Raw genomic sequence first — 16,294 nt, 5'->3', positions numbered from 1 at the left:
TGGTGTATGATGTCAGCATCGTCATTGATATCATCGAGAATTTCGTAGCGTTGAAGAACTAGTCGGATTTACTAATCTCGTCAACTCTTGTCATATCAAACAGGAGAGTACCCACAGGATTCTGCTTTAAGTTCAGAATCCATATTCGGATATAGAATCTCTAGCAAGAATCCAGGTTCTACCAGTCGATCTCACTTTATTTCTCCGGATGAGCAATGATATGTGAGGTTTTGTAGTTGTTTTCCTTACTCAATGTTTGACGGAAGGGTCTTGAATTAATTATTAATTTCTACTGCGTTGGGATTGGGAAGCAAATTATTTTTTGTATCATTTCTATCTATTTCATATTTAAATCTCGAGTTAACTGCAGAAATGTTGACTGTTGGAGAATTTTAATATTATTTTTTCTACTTGGTGGGCAGTAGAACGAATGATATACACTGAAGTCTTTTTTTATGCGAATTTACGTACCGCATAACTCTGAAAATTCGCATAAAAAACCGCATAACTTTGAAACTTCGCATAAAAAAATGCATAACTCTGAAAATTCGCATAAAAAAAGTTGCGTAAAAAACCGCATAAAAAAAGACCACGGTGTATTTAAAATGGGCATTCGACAAAAAAAAATTGGGAACCACTGGTTTACATGAAGAGCGTACTGTTCGATCTCGATCTCCATCTCCAAAGTTCGAATAAAGTCTTAATTGAATTATTCTGAGCCCTAGATTCATGGGAATTCGATTCAAATTATTCTACAGTTTTTGAAATGAATTTAAGACCACGTAGATAGAGAGCGAAAGTTACCATCCTCCCGCAGACAAAAATAAGCGAAGGAGGCAGCTCACCGCAAAAATCAGGTGTCTAAGATTCATCGTTCCGACTGATTTACCCAAAGCCTGGATACTATTGCTTATACTAAAAATATTTGAACATGGATAACCGGTTGCACCCCCACTCCGTTTGACACCCTGGATCCCAGCACAACAAAAAAGCGGAATTATTCTCTACAACTTACCCTCAGCATAACAATCTCGTCCGGCTCTGCCCAAGCGACTAATCGAGCGGTCTTTGAAAACACAGTGAATAAATTTATGTCACGTAACAAAGGTTTGAATAGTTGCGATTTAGAATGTTAAGCCAATTTGAAAGGTTCATAAGCTCTTATCGAGAGAAAAAGGCCACGCTTATGATCGGAAGACACACTTTTTTTTTAGCGGGATGCCTCAAAAATTGCACTCAAATATAATGTGAAGCATACTTACGTATTCGCGAATGTTCTTCGGCTGGATGGGTTTCGAACAGTTGGTCCATGGTTCTCCGGTACACGGGATGAAAGCAAATCGCATGTTCGGCTTGGGATATCCAATCGAAGTACACACGAAGGTGACCATTTCCTTCGGACGAGCAAAGATGGGATTGATCTTGAGAACAGGTTTTTCTGAAATGATGAATGTGTTTTAGAGGGACGGGATTTTGTTTATCTCCGTTGAAAGTAAGCTTCTTACCCCTCACATAGACCTTCATGTGGTAGGTGGCATTGATGCCTTCATTCATTGCGTGAAGCGTATAAACGCCGGTATCGTACACACTCGGATGTTTGATAATCAGTGACACTTGCTTATTGTTTTCCGTTATGTTATACTTATCTCCTGCCACCAGAGCTTCCTCGCCATCGTCCCGCACCCAATGGAACAGTGGCATCGGGTGGGCACTGTATTTGATTACTATTTTGATGGGTCGTCTACTGGTGGTATTAATCAGATCCAGCCCATTGTCTTCGGTTAGATTTATAAATGCGGCACCCTGCTCTACGATGACAATTCGAGCCGACCGATGATTCACGTGTTTGTGATGGTCCTGAGCTTCGCACTTGTAGAAACCGGTATCGCCACCGGTGGTCTGTTCGATGGTCAGCTCGGATGTTCCGATGGTGTAGTGGGGCCGCTGTGGGTGCGAGATTACCGATATCCTGCTAACCGTGGTTCTCGAGTCCTGTCAAGAGTGTCGCATTCGTTAAAAATATTTATACCTATCATGAATCGTATGAGTAAACTTTGGTTCTCAAATCGTCAAATCCTGTCTGGAAGAGCATATTCTTCTAGACAGGATAATAACTGTTCGGCAATCCAAACTTTATCGCTGCAGTAAAAATTATTGAAATCATCCAAACGAGGATTTTTCCTCCGGTGAAAAATCTACTCACATTTTCCGCTAGTTGCTTATTCGGCAGAATCCACCGCATATCGAACTTGACACCCTCGGACACGTCCAGCGAGCAGACAAGTTTGAGTGTTTCGCCCTGCTTAATGTACTCGCCGGTTCTGCTTTCAATTCGTGGCTTCTGAATGTACTCCGTGACGGCTGTAGGTTGGTTGGTTGGTTGGTTGGTTCGTTTACAGGATGTATGTGAAATTATCCATATTCAGTTGTTTACGATTATACCCATGGCAAGCATAATTGGTTTGCGGATAGAAACGGTAGCAAATGTTAGCTTTTTTCCGAAAAAAATAGTTCGGTAATGGGGACGTTTTTTCTCAAATGGCAGTAAAAATCAGCAAATTAAATGGAACAAGTGATAGTTTGACAAGAAACATAAATAGGAACAGAAACGAAGCAAATAACAAGATAAACATGCAAAAGCAGAAAAACTAATTCATGCAACAGAATAACAAAAATCTTTACACTACAACTTATGTACCTACAAGTTTGATATAATGAATTTTTTTTTCATGCAATACGTAAATAAATAAAATATTCTACATTGGGTTCGCTGTACGATCGAAGAAATGAAATATAAAAATGTTTCAATGATGGTTATGGTTTAATAAAATTATTGATTCATAATTGTTATCACCTTGTAGCATCTATTTCGAGGAAACCTTACCAAAAAGAGTGAAATAATTATTATTATCATCGACCATGAATATCAGTCTCGTTTCTTCAGAACTAATGTAAAAAAGCTGCACTACGATAACCCCAGAGTAAAAATCCGACTGCATAAATAATATGCTTCTAGCTCGATGAATAAATAAACACGAGAGCTTTTGCTTTTCCTAGCTGCAATGCTATCGAATTGGGAAGGATTTTTTTTCGGTTAGAGCAATTGTGTATTTGTCACGAACAGGACACTGACACTCACGAAATTGAATTAAATGTCAGCACACCTGCTGTGCTGCCGGTAACATGTAAAGTGGAAATTGTGAATGTTTTTTTTCGGATGTAAATTTACATGGACGCTTCATTCCGCGCACATGTTGGCTGCATTGTTTTATAATCTTTCAGTGAATTGATTTCCCCAGTCTGAACTGCTCATTTTCTGGCACTTTCTCGTCGAAAGAGTTTGAAGTAATTTTAAATCACAGACTTGAAGTTTAGGAAAAACTGACGAAGACCAACGAATTTGGCAAATGCAGATGAGTTTTTGGAAAAATCGAAGGAAATCAAATCCAGACGCATTCATTCGATCTGTACAACTTTCGCTAGACACATTTCAGCTCAATGCTTTGTTTGGTGTCAGACAGGCGAGATGGCGAGTATTCAGTCAAAGCTAAATAAATTTCCAAGCATGGTGTTGCTACTATTCGATTGTCCCACGACAAAAGGGCCTGATTGCCAATTAGAGCCTCTCTTTGTTTACTATCTCTTTCGATTATTACGTAGCCATTACTGCAATTTCTTGAAAATTGCCAATATAAATCGAAAGCTTGTGGTTTTAACTTGAAAGTTTTGCGAAGAGTAAGGCGTCAAATATAAAATCAATCCGGTAAACCGTGAAATAAAAACTAAACAAAGAGAAACTGTCATTTTCAGCTAGGCCTTTTTGTCGTGGGATTTCGTATTTTCTTTATGCATTCCTTCAGATCTAATTCTCACATGCCGAATAATTTTTAAACAGGCAGAGTGTAGTACGGACGGTTCCCTGTTGGATGGTCGTACCGGTGCTGGTGTTTACTAGTGTGAAATGAGACTGTAGCAGTGTCATTCACTGGGTAGATGCTGTATTGTGTTCCAAGCAGTTTCAGCGTGGTACACCAACGGGATTTAGTTTGAAGACAGTAAGATTTTTATTGTTTTCTCGTTTCAAATCAATGGATCAAAAACAATTTCGTGTTTTAATTTTACACTGCTTTTTGATGGGAAGCAATACCGTTAAGAAAAAGCAACGGCTTTAAAAGTGTGTTATGGAGACTCCATCAGAAACAACAATAAAACGTTGGTTTGCTGACTTCAAACGTGGTGGTAGAGACACCGATGATGCAGCACGCATTGGACGTCCAAATGAGGCGGTAACACCAGAAAACATTTAAAAAATTCACAAAATCGTTTTGAATGATCGAACAGTGAAGTTGCGTGAGGTAGCTGACACCGTAAAGATATCAAAAAAACGTGTTGGCTGTATATTGCATAAGTATTTGACTATGAGAAAGCTATATTCGAAGTGGGTGCCGCGTTTGCTCCCTGTTGACCAAAAACGGATTGATGATTCTGAGCAGAGTTTGGTCATGTTTAAACATAACAAACCGGAATTTTTGTGTCGATATGTGACAATGGATGAAACATGGATTCATCACTTCACTTCGGATTCAAAACGTTCGTCATCTGAGTGGACAGCAACTGGTGAAACTCGTTCAAAGCGCCCGAAAGCACAACAATCGTCAGGAAAGGTTATGGCCTCGGTATTTTGGGATGTGCGTGACGTAATATTTATTGACTATCTTGAGAAATTTAACAGTGAATATTATGTAGCGTTATTGGAGCGTTTGAAAGCTGAAATTGCGAAGAAACGACCGCATATGGCAGAGAGAAAAATTTTGTTTTATCAAGACAACGCACCGTGTCACAAGTCAATCAAAACAATGGCAAAACTACATGAATTAAATTTCGAATTGCTCCCACATCCACCGTATTTACCAGATTTTGCTCCCAGCGACTACTGGCTCTTCGTAGACCTGAAAAAATGCTTGCCGGTAAGAAATTTCTCACGAATGAAGAGGTTATCTCTGGAACTGTGGCCTATTTTGAGACAAAAGATACTGATCAAAACTAAAACACAAATCGTTGAAAGTCAATCGAAGGTTTGATTTCTTTTCAGTATATTGTGTTCGAGATATATTGCTTCTAAGATCTGACGAATATGGTGCCTTAGCGATAACAGTGGTGCCGTGTCAATATTATCGTGGTGAAGAATACACAGCTCGAAAAAAATCTTGTGATTTTACATCCTATAAGAGGCACATAAATGAAGCTTCATATTTCACACAAATTTACAATCAGGAACATGTAAAATTGTGTGATTTGAAAATTAGATGACTTGAAATCTAGTGAAATAACAAAAAACAATAGTTCGATAGAAACAGCACGACTTGAACCGAGAAACATTAGATCACAAAGCCCGTGAACTAATCGAATAAGGCACAGAAGCACAAATCTGTTTGAAGAATAATTGATACGTATAAACCCGTACAGTGGCACTTGGGCCTGTAAAGTTCTGTACGAATGGAATATAGTATCATTTGACAAGTGAAGTAGTTATGAATTGTATCATTTGAAGTCGGCCTCCACAAATCTGGCTCTTTCTGACGGATTGACTCACGAAAATATTACATAACACCGAGGTAATAGTCTTTATTGACGAGATGTCTAACCCTCTGGCAAAATCAAAAAAAAATTAAAAAAAGCCAAAAAAAAGTTGAAAAACGAAAAAAAGTTAAAAAAAACCGTGAGCCAAACTTTAACTTTCGAGTAACTATTGGGCGGTTTTAATCCGTTTTCCGAGCGCCATTCGCACGATTGTTTACTGGTTTCGACGTCATACTCATGAAGCCATGTCTGATTAGCTGTTATGGTTCTTTTTGTTTCTATGCTCAAAAACCATATCTTCAAACACGTTCTTTCGGTATTCTTTTTGCATAAATGCAAAGTGTTTCGGTACAAGTCGAGCTGCAACGCGTCTCACACCCAATATATTATGTAGAATGCGGTGAACAGCTCCAATTAAGATGTTTAGATGTTTTATCTTCCAGCCCAATTTTCTTAATTTTTGCGATATTTTCTTCGGTATTTGATGTTGCTGGTCATCTAGAACGAGGCAAATCTTGGACCACTTCACGACCCTCTTTGAGATGGGAGAGTCCCCGTAAGCTTTCTGCACCATTTTCATTCATGTGCGTCAACAAATGACAATTTCAATCGAACTAGTTGTTTATGAATTCACTGAATTTTTCATAGTAAAAATCACCAAATGCACTTGACGTAGTCTCTCATTAACAGCTACCGCAAGCAAACTAATTGACAGATTGCGCTCAAATTTCTACCATAGGTATGTCAAGGAAAGATGTACCAAATTAGCACAATAAATTTTACTTAAGAACTAGTTAACAAAATCCGGGTACTTAATAAGCATAAAATATTTCACACAGTTTCAATTGATTAAATTCCTAGGTTAATTTTCTCTTGATACCAACACTTCTCTTGCACTATTCACTCGCAAAGTAATGTGGATTAACTTTGTTCCTTTGTTGGTTCGATTGGTTCTTTCTGTGTTCTGGTTTCTCGGTACGCTACTCTTATTGTAACAAGTACACTAGACAGCAAAATATATTTTTGTGAATTTAATTTGACAATATTTGTGAATTATATTGTCAATTAGTTTTTTTATTGTTTCCCGAATTTTGCACGTTTTCGTGCTAAACTTCAGTTTGTTTCTAAATAAAAAATAGGGGAGAGTGTTCGATTACCGCCACCCTTTTATTTTAAGCTCATAACTTCGCACATTATGCGGACATCTATACATCAATGGAAAGCTGAAGTCCCTAGCTAACAACTGATTAAGAAACTAAGTTGATTCATTTGATTGAAAAAAAAAATACTATCAATTTAGTAAAGCGATAAATTTTGGCCATTTCAAAAGACGTGAACGGTTACCGGCACCCCATGAAATTTCACTAAAAATGGAAAAAATATATGTAAAGACTGCAGTTATTCAAAGAAAAAACAGTTTTTTTTCTTTTTGGAAGCGTTCTGAACAAGTCTTCATTGCCTGATTGTGACTTCGCCTTGGCTCTTTTGGTCGATGATTTGGATGGTGGCGCCTTTGGTGTTGATTTGGTTGGTCTTCCATGTTTTTTCTTAGCCGGAGCATCTGCTGTATGAGCAGCTAGGTGTTTGACCAAACAGCAGCCTGCATAACACTGATAGTTTTTCACGAATTGTCGAAAAAAATGGGGTGCCGGTAACTGAAATCGGTAGACATTTTGAAAATATCAAAAATAGCAAAAATATCATCCGGCATTAAATCACGCAATACATCGATTTCACCTCATAAACATTCAATCCACTCACCTTTTCGATTGATGCTTTTCAATTTATGATCATATAAAAAAAGTCAGAAAAATTTTCTGTGTTGGTTTTCACGCAATTAAAATTTGTTTTGAACGCAGCAAAAAGAACATGTTTGCTTCAGTTGGCTCAGTAGGCTTGGTGCTTGAACAGTCAGGAAAATTTTCTTCACGTGTCATTTTTTCGTTTGTTCATAAAATATTGGAAAGTCTTGTGCAATTACCCATCGTTGTTGACGGCGTGGCAAGTGCCGTAGGCTAGTGCTGCTTGGACGTTTGGATCAGACATTTAAAGTGAAACAGTGGACCGGTGCTTTTTCCTCTCAGAGGTTTTTTGCACACGGAGGCACAACTAATCAACTTGTGGCCCCAGCGGCCGAGTTTTGCCACAAATTATCCGTTGAGTATAGTGTTTTTTTTCCCTTCATTACTTTTTATCGTATATCTCTACTCTGATTACCCCCTATAATTCGCGCGGAGAATCAGCCGCGCTATGACAAGTCCTTCTGATAGTACCCTTCCCCCCGCTGATACAATGGAGACAGATTCAAAATCTGCTCCAAACAATAAGACTACCCGAGTTAAACAGTATCCCGATGAACCCTCGATCCCGGCTGGCCTTTATGTGGTTTATTTCCGGACCATAGAAAAACCACTTAATTTATTGCAAATTTCTAAAGACCTGACGTCACAATATACAACCGTGCAAAATATATTGAAAGTTCGCTCGGATAAGCTCAGGGTCTCGTTAACCAGTTTGAAGCAGGCTAATGAGATCGCTCGAAACAAGCACTTTACGCGGGACTACCGTGTTTACATACCAGCTCGCGAAGTCGAGATAGACGGAGTGATCACAGATCCAAGTCTGACATGCGAGGACATTCTCAAACATGGGGTTGGATGTTTTAAAGATCCCTTGCTTAAGAATGTCAAGATACTGGACTGCAAACGTTTGCATTCAGTATCGATCGCCGCGGATGGGACAAAGTCTTATCCCCACTCGGACTCGTATCGGGTGACCTTCTCCGGCTCGGCTTTGCCGAAATTCGTTCTCCTGGACAGGGTTCGTCTGCCTGTACGACTTTTCGTACCACGGGTAATGAATTGCACTAGTTGTCAACAGCTAGGACACACAGCTTCCCATTGTGGAAATCGGCCCCGCTGTTCGAAGTGCGGAGGGAGTCATGCGAGTGGCACTTGTGAAAAAAACATTGAAAAGTGTCTTTACTGTAACACAGGTCCGCATGATCTCCCAGCATGTCCAACGTATAAATTACGAGGAGATCACTTGAAGCAATCCCTCAAGCAACGCTCACAGCGCTCTTTCGCAGAAATACTGAAAAATGTTACACCACCGAGACAATCAACAAATCTCTACACTTGCTTGTCAACGGACGAGTGCGACTCTGATGATCCTCTCGAAGGTACATCTTCAACTGTCCCTCAAAGTTCTAGGAAAAGGAGAAACATATCATCTCCTAAGCTTCCTAGCAAGGGTTCGAAGGTATCTCTTAAGGGCCCTCCAAAAATAACATCAACAGGGAGTGCTGGTGGAAAAAACAAAAATACAAAGCCAAAAGCTCCTAGTTCCGGAGACCTACAATGCGAAAAAGAATACCCAGCACTTCCGGGGACACCAAAAACTCCCAAGGAGCCAAAGAACATACCATGTGCTGGACTTGTAAAATTCACTGACATTGTGGACTTCATATTCTCTACCTTCAACATATCTGACCCCCTTAAGAGTCTTTTGATGACTTTTATTCCAGTAGTTAAAACGTTTTTGATGCAGTTGACTGCAAAATGGCCCCTTCTTTCAGCAATCGTATCCTTCGATGGCTAATTTTTCGAACGAGGTCATGGATTCGATTACTGTTTTACAGTGGAACAGTAGAAGTATTATCTCTAAAATAGATTCCTTCAAAATGCTAATAAGAAACCTACAATGTGATGCATTTGCATTATGCGAAACTTGGTTAACTTCTCAGGTACCCCTTACCTTCCACGATTTTAATATAATACGCTTGGATCGAGAAAACCCCTACGGAGGAGTACTTTTAGGGATCAGAAAGTGCTATTCGTTCTATAGAATTAACCTCCCTCTGACTCCAGGCATTGAAGTAGTCGCATGTCAAGCTAGAATCAAAGGTAAAGATCTTTGCATTGCTTCTATATATATTCCTCCTAGAACCTCGGTCGGGCACCGACGGCTTTGTGATATCATAGAACTCTTTCCTGCACCTACGTTAGTTTTAGGAGACTTTAACTCACATGGTGTGGGATGGGGTTGTCTTCTTGATGACAATAGATCAACTATGATCCATGATATCTGCGACAACTTCAATATGACAATTTTGAATACGGGAGAAATGACACGGATTCCTGCACCACCAGCAAGGCCAAGTGCGCTGGATTTATCCCTTTGCTCGACTTCGCTACGATTAGATTGCAAGTGGAATGTGATCAATGATCCTCACGGTAGCGATCACCTGCCTGTCGTAATTTCAATCAACAGCGGTTTAAGACCATCGGAGACAATCAATGTTTCGTATGACCTCACACGAAACATTGATTGGAAAAGCTACGCGTCCTCGATATCCGAGAAGATCGAATTTACTCAAGAGCTTCCTCCGAACGATGAATACACGTTTTTGGCTGGCCTAATACTCGAAACCGCGATTCAAGCTCAGACGAAACGTGTACCTGGCACAAAAACTAACATTCGTACTCCAAACCCATGGTGGGACAAAGAGTGCTCAGAACTTAACGCAGAAAAGTTTTCAGCGTATAAAAATTTTAGGAAATATGGAACACCGGATAATTATCGCGAATACGCGGCGCTAGAAATTAAAATGAAAAGTTTGATTAAAGCTAAAAAACGTGGTTACTGGCGTCGATTCGTGGATGGACTAACAAAAGAAACATCAATGAGCACTCTTTGGAACACCGCCCGACGAATGCGCAATCGAAATAATACGAATGAATGTAAGGAATATTCAAATCGCTGGATATTCGACTTCGCGAAAAAGGTATGCCCCGACTCTGTTCCGGAAGAGAAGATCACCCGCGTCGCGACATCGAACATAAACGAAACACCGTTTACGATGATGGAGTTCTCACTTGCGCTCTTGTCGTGTAACAATAAAGCCCCAGGGCTAGACAGAATTAAATTCAACTTGTTGAAAAATTTGCCTGTCTCTGCCAAAAGGCGCTTATTGAATTTATTCAACAAGTTGCTAGAGGGTAATATTGTGCCACATGACTGGAGACAAGTGAGAGTTATCGCTATCCAAAAACCAGGGAAACCAGTCTCTAACCACAATTCGTATCGGCCGATTGCTATGCTTTCCTGTATCCGGAAATTGTTCGAAAAAATGATTCTCTTTCGTTTAGATACTTGGGTCGAGACTAATGGCTTACTTTCAGATACACAATTCGGTTTCCGCAGGGGCAAAGGAACGAACGATTGTCTTGCGTTACTCTCAACCGAAATTCAAATGGCATTTGCTCGTAAAGAACAAATGGCATCTGTTTTCCTTGACATCAAGGGGGCTTTCGATTCAGTTTCTATAAAAATTCTATCTGAGAAGTTGCATCAGCATGGTCTTTCACCAGTTTTGAATAACTTTTTATATAATCTATTGTTCGAGAAACACATGCATTTTGAACAGGGTGATTTGTCGACAATACGATTCAGTTACATGGGTCTTCCTCAGGGCTCATGTTTAAGCCCCCTTTTATACAATTTTTACGTAAACGACATCGACAAATGTATAAACACATCTTGCACGCTAAGACAACTTGCCGACGACAGCGTTGTGTCCATTATAGGACCCAAAGCTGGCAATCTGCAAGGACCGTTACAAGATACTCTTGCCAACTTATCCGCATGGGCTATTCAAATGGGTATTGAATTCTCTACGGAGAAAACTGAGCTGGTTGTATTTTCAAGGAAGCAAGAGCTAGCCCAATTACAGCTTCAACTCAGGGGTGAAACCATAGCTCAGGTCTTCACATTTAAATATCTCGGGGTCTGGTTCGACTCCAAAGGCACCTGGGGATGTCACATTAGGTATCTGAAACAAAAATGCCAACAGAGAATCAATTTTCTTCGTACAATAACCGGAACTTGGTGGGGTGCCCACCCAGGAGACCTGATCAGGCTGTACCAAACAACGATATTGTCCGTAATGGAATATGGATGCTTCTGTTTCCGATCCGCCGCGAACACCCATTTCATTAAACTGGAAAGAATTCAGTATCGTTGTTTGCGTATTGCCTTAGGTTGCATGCAGTCGACTCATACGATGAGTCTCGAAGTGCTTGCGGGCGTCTTACCGTTGAAAAATCGATTCTGGGATCTCTCATATCGTTTGCTAATCCGATGCGACATCTTGAATCCGATGGTGATTGAAAACTTCGAAAGGCTTGTCGAGCTCAATTCTCAGACCCGTTTTATGTCCTTGTATTTTGATTACATGGCTCAGAATATTAATCCTTCTTCGTTTGTTTCCAACCGTGCTCATTTCTTGGATACTTCTGATCCTACTGTGTTTTTCGACACATCCATGAAAGAAGAGATTCGTGGAATTCCGGATCACATACGCCCTCAAGTAGCCCCTAATATTTTTTATAACAAACTTAGAACAGTCAACTGTGAAAAATTGTTTTACACTGACGGATCAAACATCAACGAGTCCACAGGCTTCGGTATCTTCAATCAGAACATCACCGCTTCGTACAAACTCAGTGATCCGGCTTCAGTTTACGTCGCAGAATTAGCTGCCATTCAGTACACCCTCGAGATCATTGAAACCTTGCCCAAAGACCATTACTTCATCGTCACGGACAGTCTAAGCTCAATAGAAGCTCTCCGGGCAATGAAGCCAGGAAAGTATCCCCCATATTTTCTGGGGAAAATACGGGAACACTTGAGAACTTTAGCTGGACGGTCTTATTCAATATCGTTAGTCTGGGTCCCTTCGCATTGTTCCATTCCGGGCAATGAAAAGGCAGACTCATTGGCTAAACTGGGCGCATTGGAAGGTGATATTTATGAAAGACCAATCTGCTTCAATGAATTTTTCAGTATTTCTCGTCAGAAAACTCTCGAAAGTTGGCAAACTTCATGGAGCAATGGCGAACTGGGACGATGGCTGCATTCCATTATCCCTAGGGTATCGACGAAACCTTGGTTCAGGGGGATGAACGTGAGTCGCGATTTCATTCGCGTGATGTCTCGGCTCATGTCAAATCACTACACATTCAACGCGCATCTCCGGCGTATTGGGCTCGCAGAGAGCGGTCTCTGCGCTTGTGGTAACGGTTATCAGGACATCGAGCATATCGTGTGGACGTGCGTGGAGTATACTGACGCCAGGTTTTTATTGAAGGACTCCCTCAGGGCCCGAGGTAGACCACCTGATGTACCTGTTCGAGATGTGTTGGCAAATCGGGATATTTCATATATGATGCTCATATACAAGTACCTTAAACACATAAATATACAAGTGTGATCCGTTGCATCTGGCATAGAAAGTTCTCCTTTCCTTGGCGAGGTTAAGAATAATCTTCACCTACAGGTTCGGCACTAACATCCGCTCGATTCTCCCGATCCCCTGCCTGTCTACCATCTCTATCGAAACTAACAAGATCTTCTTGCTGTCACTAACTTTTTCGCATATCCCTTCCCCCGTCTCTTCACCATCTCGATGTAAACTAATTAGATCTTTGTCGTTTTTAGTCATTCGTTCCCATACCCTTTTTTCCACTCCGTTTTCCACAACATTTACTTCCCCATGTTTTTGTTTTTTTTTTTCATTCTCTTCGGCAACATCATTATAAACGCACACGGAAAGCCGCCCCAGTCAACATGCGGGCCACCCGCCGGATTCTCGTAACCCGGGGGTGTTTACCGCGGACCCACAAAAGAATACGGCAACCTTTGAAATGTTTCCATGTCACGAGAATTATTCCCATGTTTCCATCATCACCGCCACGAAGAACCACTCCCATCGATGAGGGACACACACCGGATCTTCAAGAGTGTTTCCTGAGGACCCACAGGGACAAGCCCTTGGCATCATAAACTTTAACAGATTGTGCCTTAATAAAATATATCTGAAAAAAAAAAAAAAAAAAAAACATGTTTGCTTCGGTATTCGGCACAAAAAGAACGTGCTGCTATTACACACACACACCACACACACACACACACACACACACACACACACACACACACACACACACACACACACACACACACACACACACACACACACACACACACACACACACACACACACACACACACACACACACACACACACACACACACACACACACACACACACACACACACACATGACATTTGTCCGAATGACGCTATCTGCTTTCTGTCAAAAGTTAGTTCAATTTAAATCTTCAAGTTTTTGTTAGAATTGCAGCAATTTCGCTTTCAATTAACAAACAAAATAGGCCCACCTTAGTCAGCATCATCCATACCTCTAGCAGGAATGTTATGAAATGGCACAAGTCGCCTAGCTTTTACACTAACACATTCATAAAATCAGTGAAATATCAATGACATTTATAATGTCTCTGTCAAACGGGTTAATCGAGCACTCAGAAACGCGCAATCGATTGAGAATTCATTGCTCATTCCGTCATTTAGATAATGTGAACGGTAGAGGCGGTTTTTCCCAAATATGAACAACGAATGCTCGGCAATCATCTCGTTAAACTTAAAACAACTGAAATTCTCGGTATTTTTCATTTGACAGATATCTTGCTTTTACCGAGATTTGAGAAAACTATAGCCGAGATCTTCGTCGCTTTTGGAAACAAATTATCGAAATTAGCACAGATAGCAGATATACAGGCTCGAACTATTTTTTTTTCAAAATCCTGTAAATTTGTATTTGTAAATTTGTAAATTTCAAATTTGCTGTACGTTTGAAACACTACTGCCGCCTACTTGACAGTTCGCCGCGATCTTCCAAAACGTGCCACTACGTTCCGGAACGATAACAAAATCCTCCTGCCTGTTATAGAAATATTCCTACTACGACAATATTAACACTTATTACACGATTTTCTAAGTGTGAAAGGCAACTTTTTTCCATGTCGTATAAATCACACGAGAATTTGATCGGAATAAAACAAAAACAAACTTGTCATTGTAAACAAGAGCAAAACAAAAATCTAGCGTGGAGTGAATGTTGCACCCAAATTTGTATCTCATATGAAAGCGGAATCCAAACCGTGGTGGCACCGTGTGTCGATCGTGGTGACATCTGCAAGTGTTCGCCATGCAGATTGAGCAAATCTTACACATAGTGCATATGTGAGCCTGTATATCGGTTTTCTGTGTTTGAAGCAATTAATTAAAACAAAATTTTTAATATAAAATAAATATTCCAGGTTAAACTAGTTATCTTTGATTTATTTATTTCAACATTATGTTGGCTGTTGAGCGAATAGGCTAGGAAATGTGAAATAAGAAAAAATATGCCCCATGAAGAAAACATTGCCTATAACATATACGCCGTAGAATGAATGTACTTCCATGTTATTTACAGTAGAGAACACAATTTGATTTTCCGCAGAAAATCAGATTCCGACTACAACGAAAGTAATGGCTCAATAAAACATTGAATATTTTAAGAAAGATATCATACCGGAGTCCAATCAATTTCATGCAGTAGATTAGCGTTGTGAGCATCTTTATCCTGTAAGAATGCTCTGGGAGATTTCCTGTCACGAATAATAGTCGAACATTAAACAAATTTGTTCTTAAGTGCTGAGGCCAGTAGGTCGCGTAAAACCACGTGGCTCGCTGCGCGTATTAAATTTCTCTCCTTGCTCTCTCGCAAATGTGCAAAATGACTCTCGATGTGGCCGGGTGGCCAAGAATGTTTTGATATTTTTATTATTTACAAGTTCGACTACATCACATACAATCCAATAAAGCTAGCGCTTGTTTGGCAGCCTTGCTGAACCGATTATATTTCTCCCTCATGTTTCGTTAGAGAAGAAACAAGAGCAGAAAAAATGGTGCGTCTATAGAAATCGACTTACCTTCACAAAAATAACATTCACTTCATTTTTATCGCGACAACATATAAATTTTTATGCACTAATCGCATCTAAATTAAATTATCTAGACATTGTCAGGGTAGATTTTTGATCCATGCTTTTGAAGGCGAGATATTCAATGAACAAGTTGAAAGACGGCGTTTTCAGCTATGAAATTCTTCTTTCAGAAAAAAGACTTTCCCGACCGCTAAAGTGAATGAATCATTCTGAAATTTTCACAGAATGATCAAAACTAATTTTCTAAGAAATTGCAGTTGGGTTTTTTATATTCGTCACCGTTTCTGAGAAAATCAGATTTGAAGCGTGAAAATAGCCCTCTAAATCACCCTAAAACACACTGGCCTCAGCCCTTAATATCACGAAACATTGAATTTTTATACGCAACTAATTCCACATATGAAAACATGCGCTTATTTATATCACTCAGTTTTGCACTGAAAAAATAGCTACTTTGATGAATCACCGAATTTCGGTTATCAAAAAGTTGTTTACCGAGATTTCGGTAAGTTGATATCATTAATTTGCTGAATGCGGCAAAACGACCAATTGCTGGTAAACACGGTAATTTACTAAACCGAATATCAGTATAACATGTTGAATTGACGAGAAATCGGAAATAATAAACCGAGAATCTTGGAAAAAGCTTTGTCGTTCGTTTTCAGCATTTATTTTCGCCGAGATAAAAACTAAGTTTTAAGTGTGTATGCTTAACTTGACAGTGTAATTACTTGTAAGTCGAAAAATCAAATCCTTTTCATAGACACTGTTGAGTTCACTGTGTTCCATATAACCTTGTTAAGTCAATTACGATCTGCAACTAAAAGTAATTATTACGAGAACATGAAAAAAAACAAAAACAC

General features: G+C 39.8%; 1 protein-coding gene across 3 annotated transcripts in view; it reads right to left on the bottom strand.

Annotated features, from left to right (window-relative positions):
- LOC131430261 (vascular endothelial growth factor receptor 1) overlaps window positions 1–16,294 on the bottom strand; it is a 140,469-nt gene that overhangs the window by 22,645 nt on the left and 101,530 nt on the right. For 2 of the 3 annotated variants that reach the window (XM_058595078.1, XM_058595077.1), the window contains 4 exons: window positions 2,204–2,361; window positions 1,506–1,992; window positions 1,263–1,438; window positions 1,016–1,066 (listed from right to left, as the gene is read on the bottom strand). In XM_058595078.1, the coding sequence (XP_058451061.1) occupies window positions 1,016–1,066; window positions 1,263–1,438; window positions 1,506–1,992; window positions 2,204–2,361 (872 nt within the window). The remainder of the gene's footprint in view (window positions 1–1,015; window positions 1,067–1,262; window positions 1,439–1,505; window positions 1,993–2,203; window positions 2,362–16,294) is intronic. The other variant, XM_058595079.1, reaches the window with a different exon arrangement.

This window comes from Malaya genurostris, chromosome 2, assembly GCF_030247185.1.
Source record: "Malaya genurostris strain Urasoe2022 chromosome 2, Malgen_1.1, whole genome shotgun sequence".
Lineage (NCBI taxonomy): Eukaryota > Metazoa > Arthropoda > Insecta > Diptera > Culicidae > Malaya > Malaya genurostris.
This window is presented reverse-complemented; position numbering and strand designations above follow the sequence as displayed.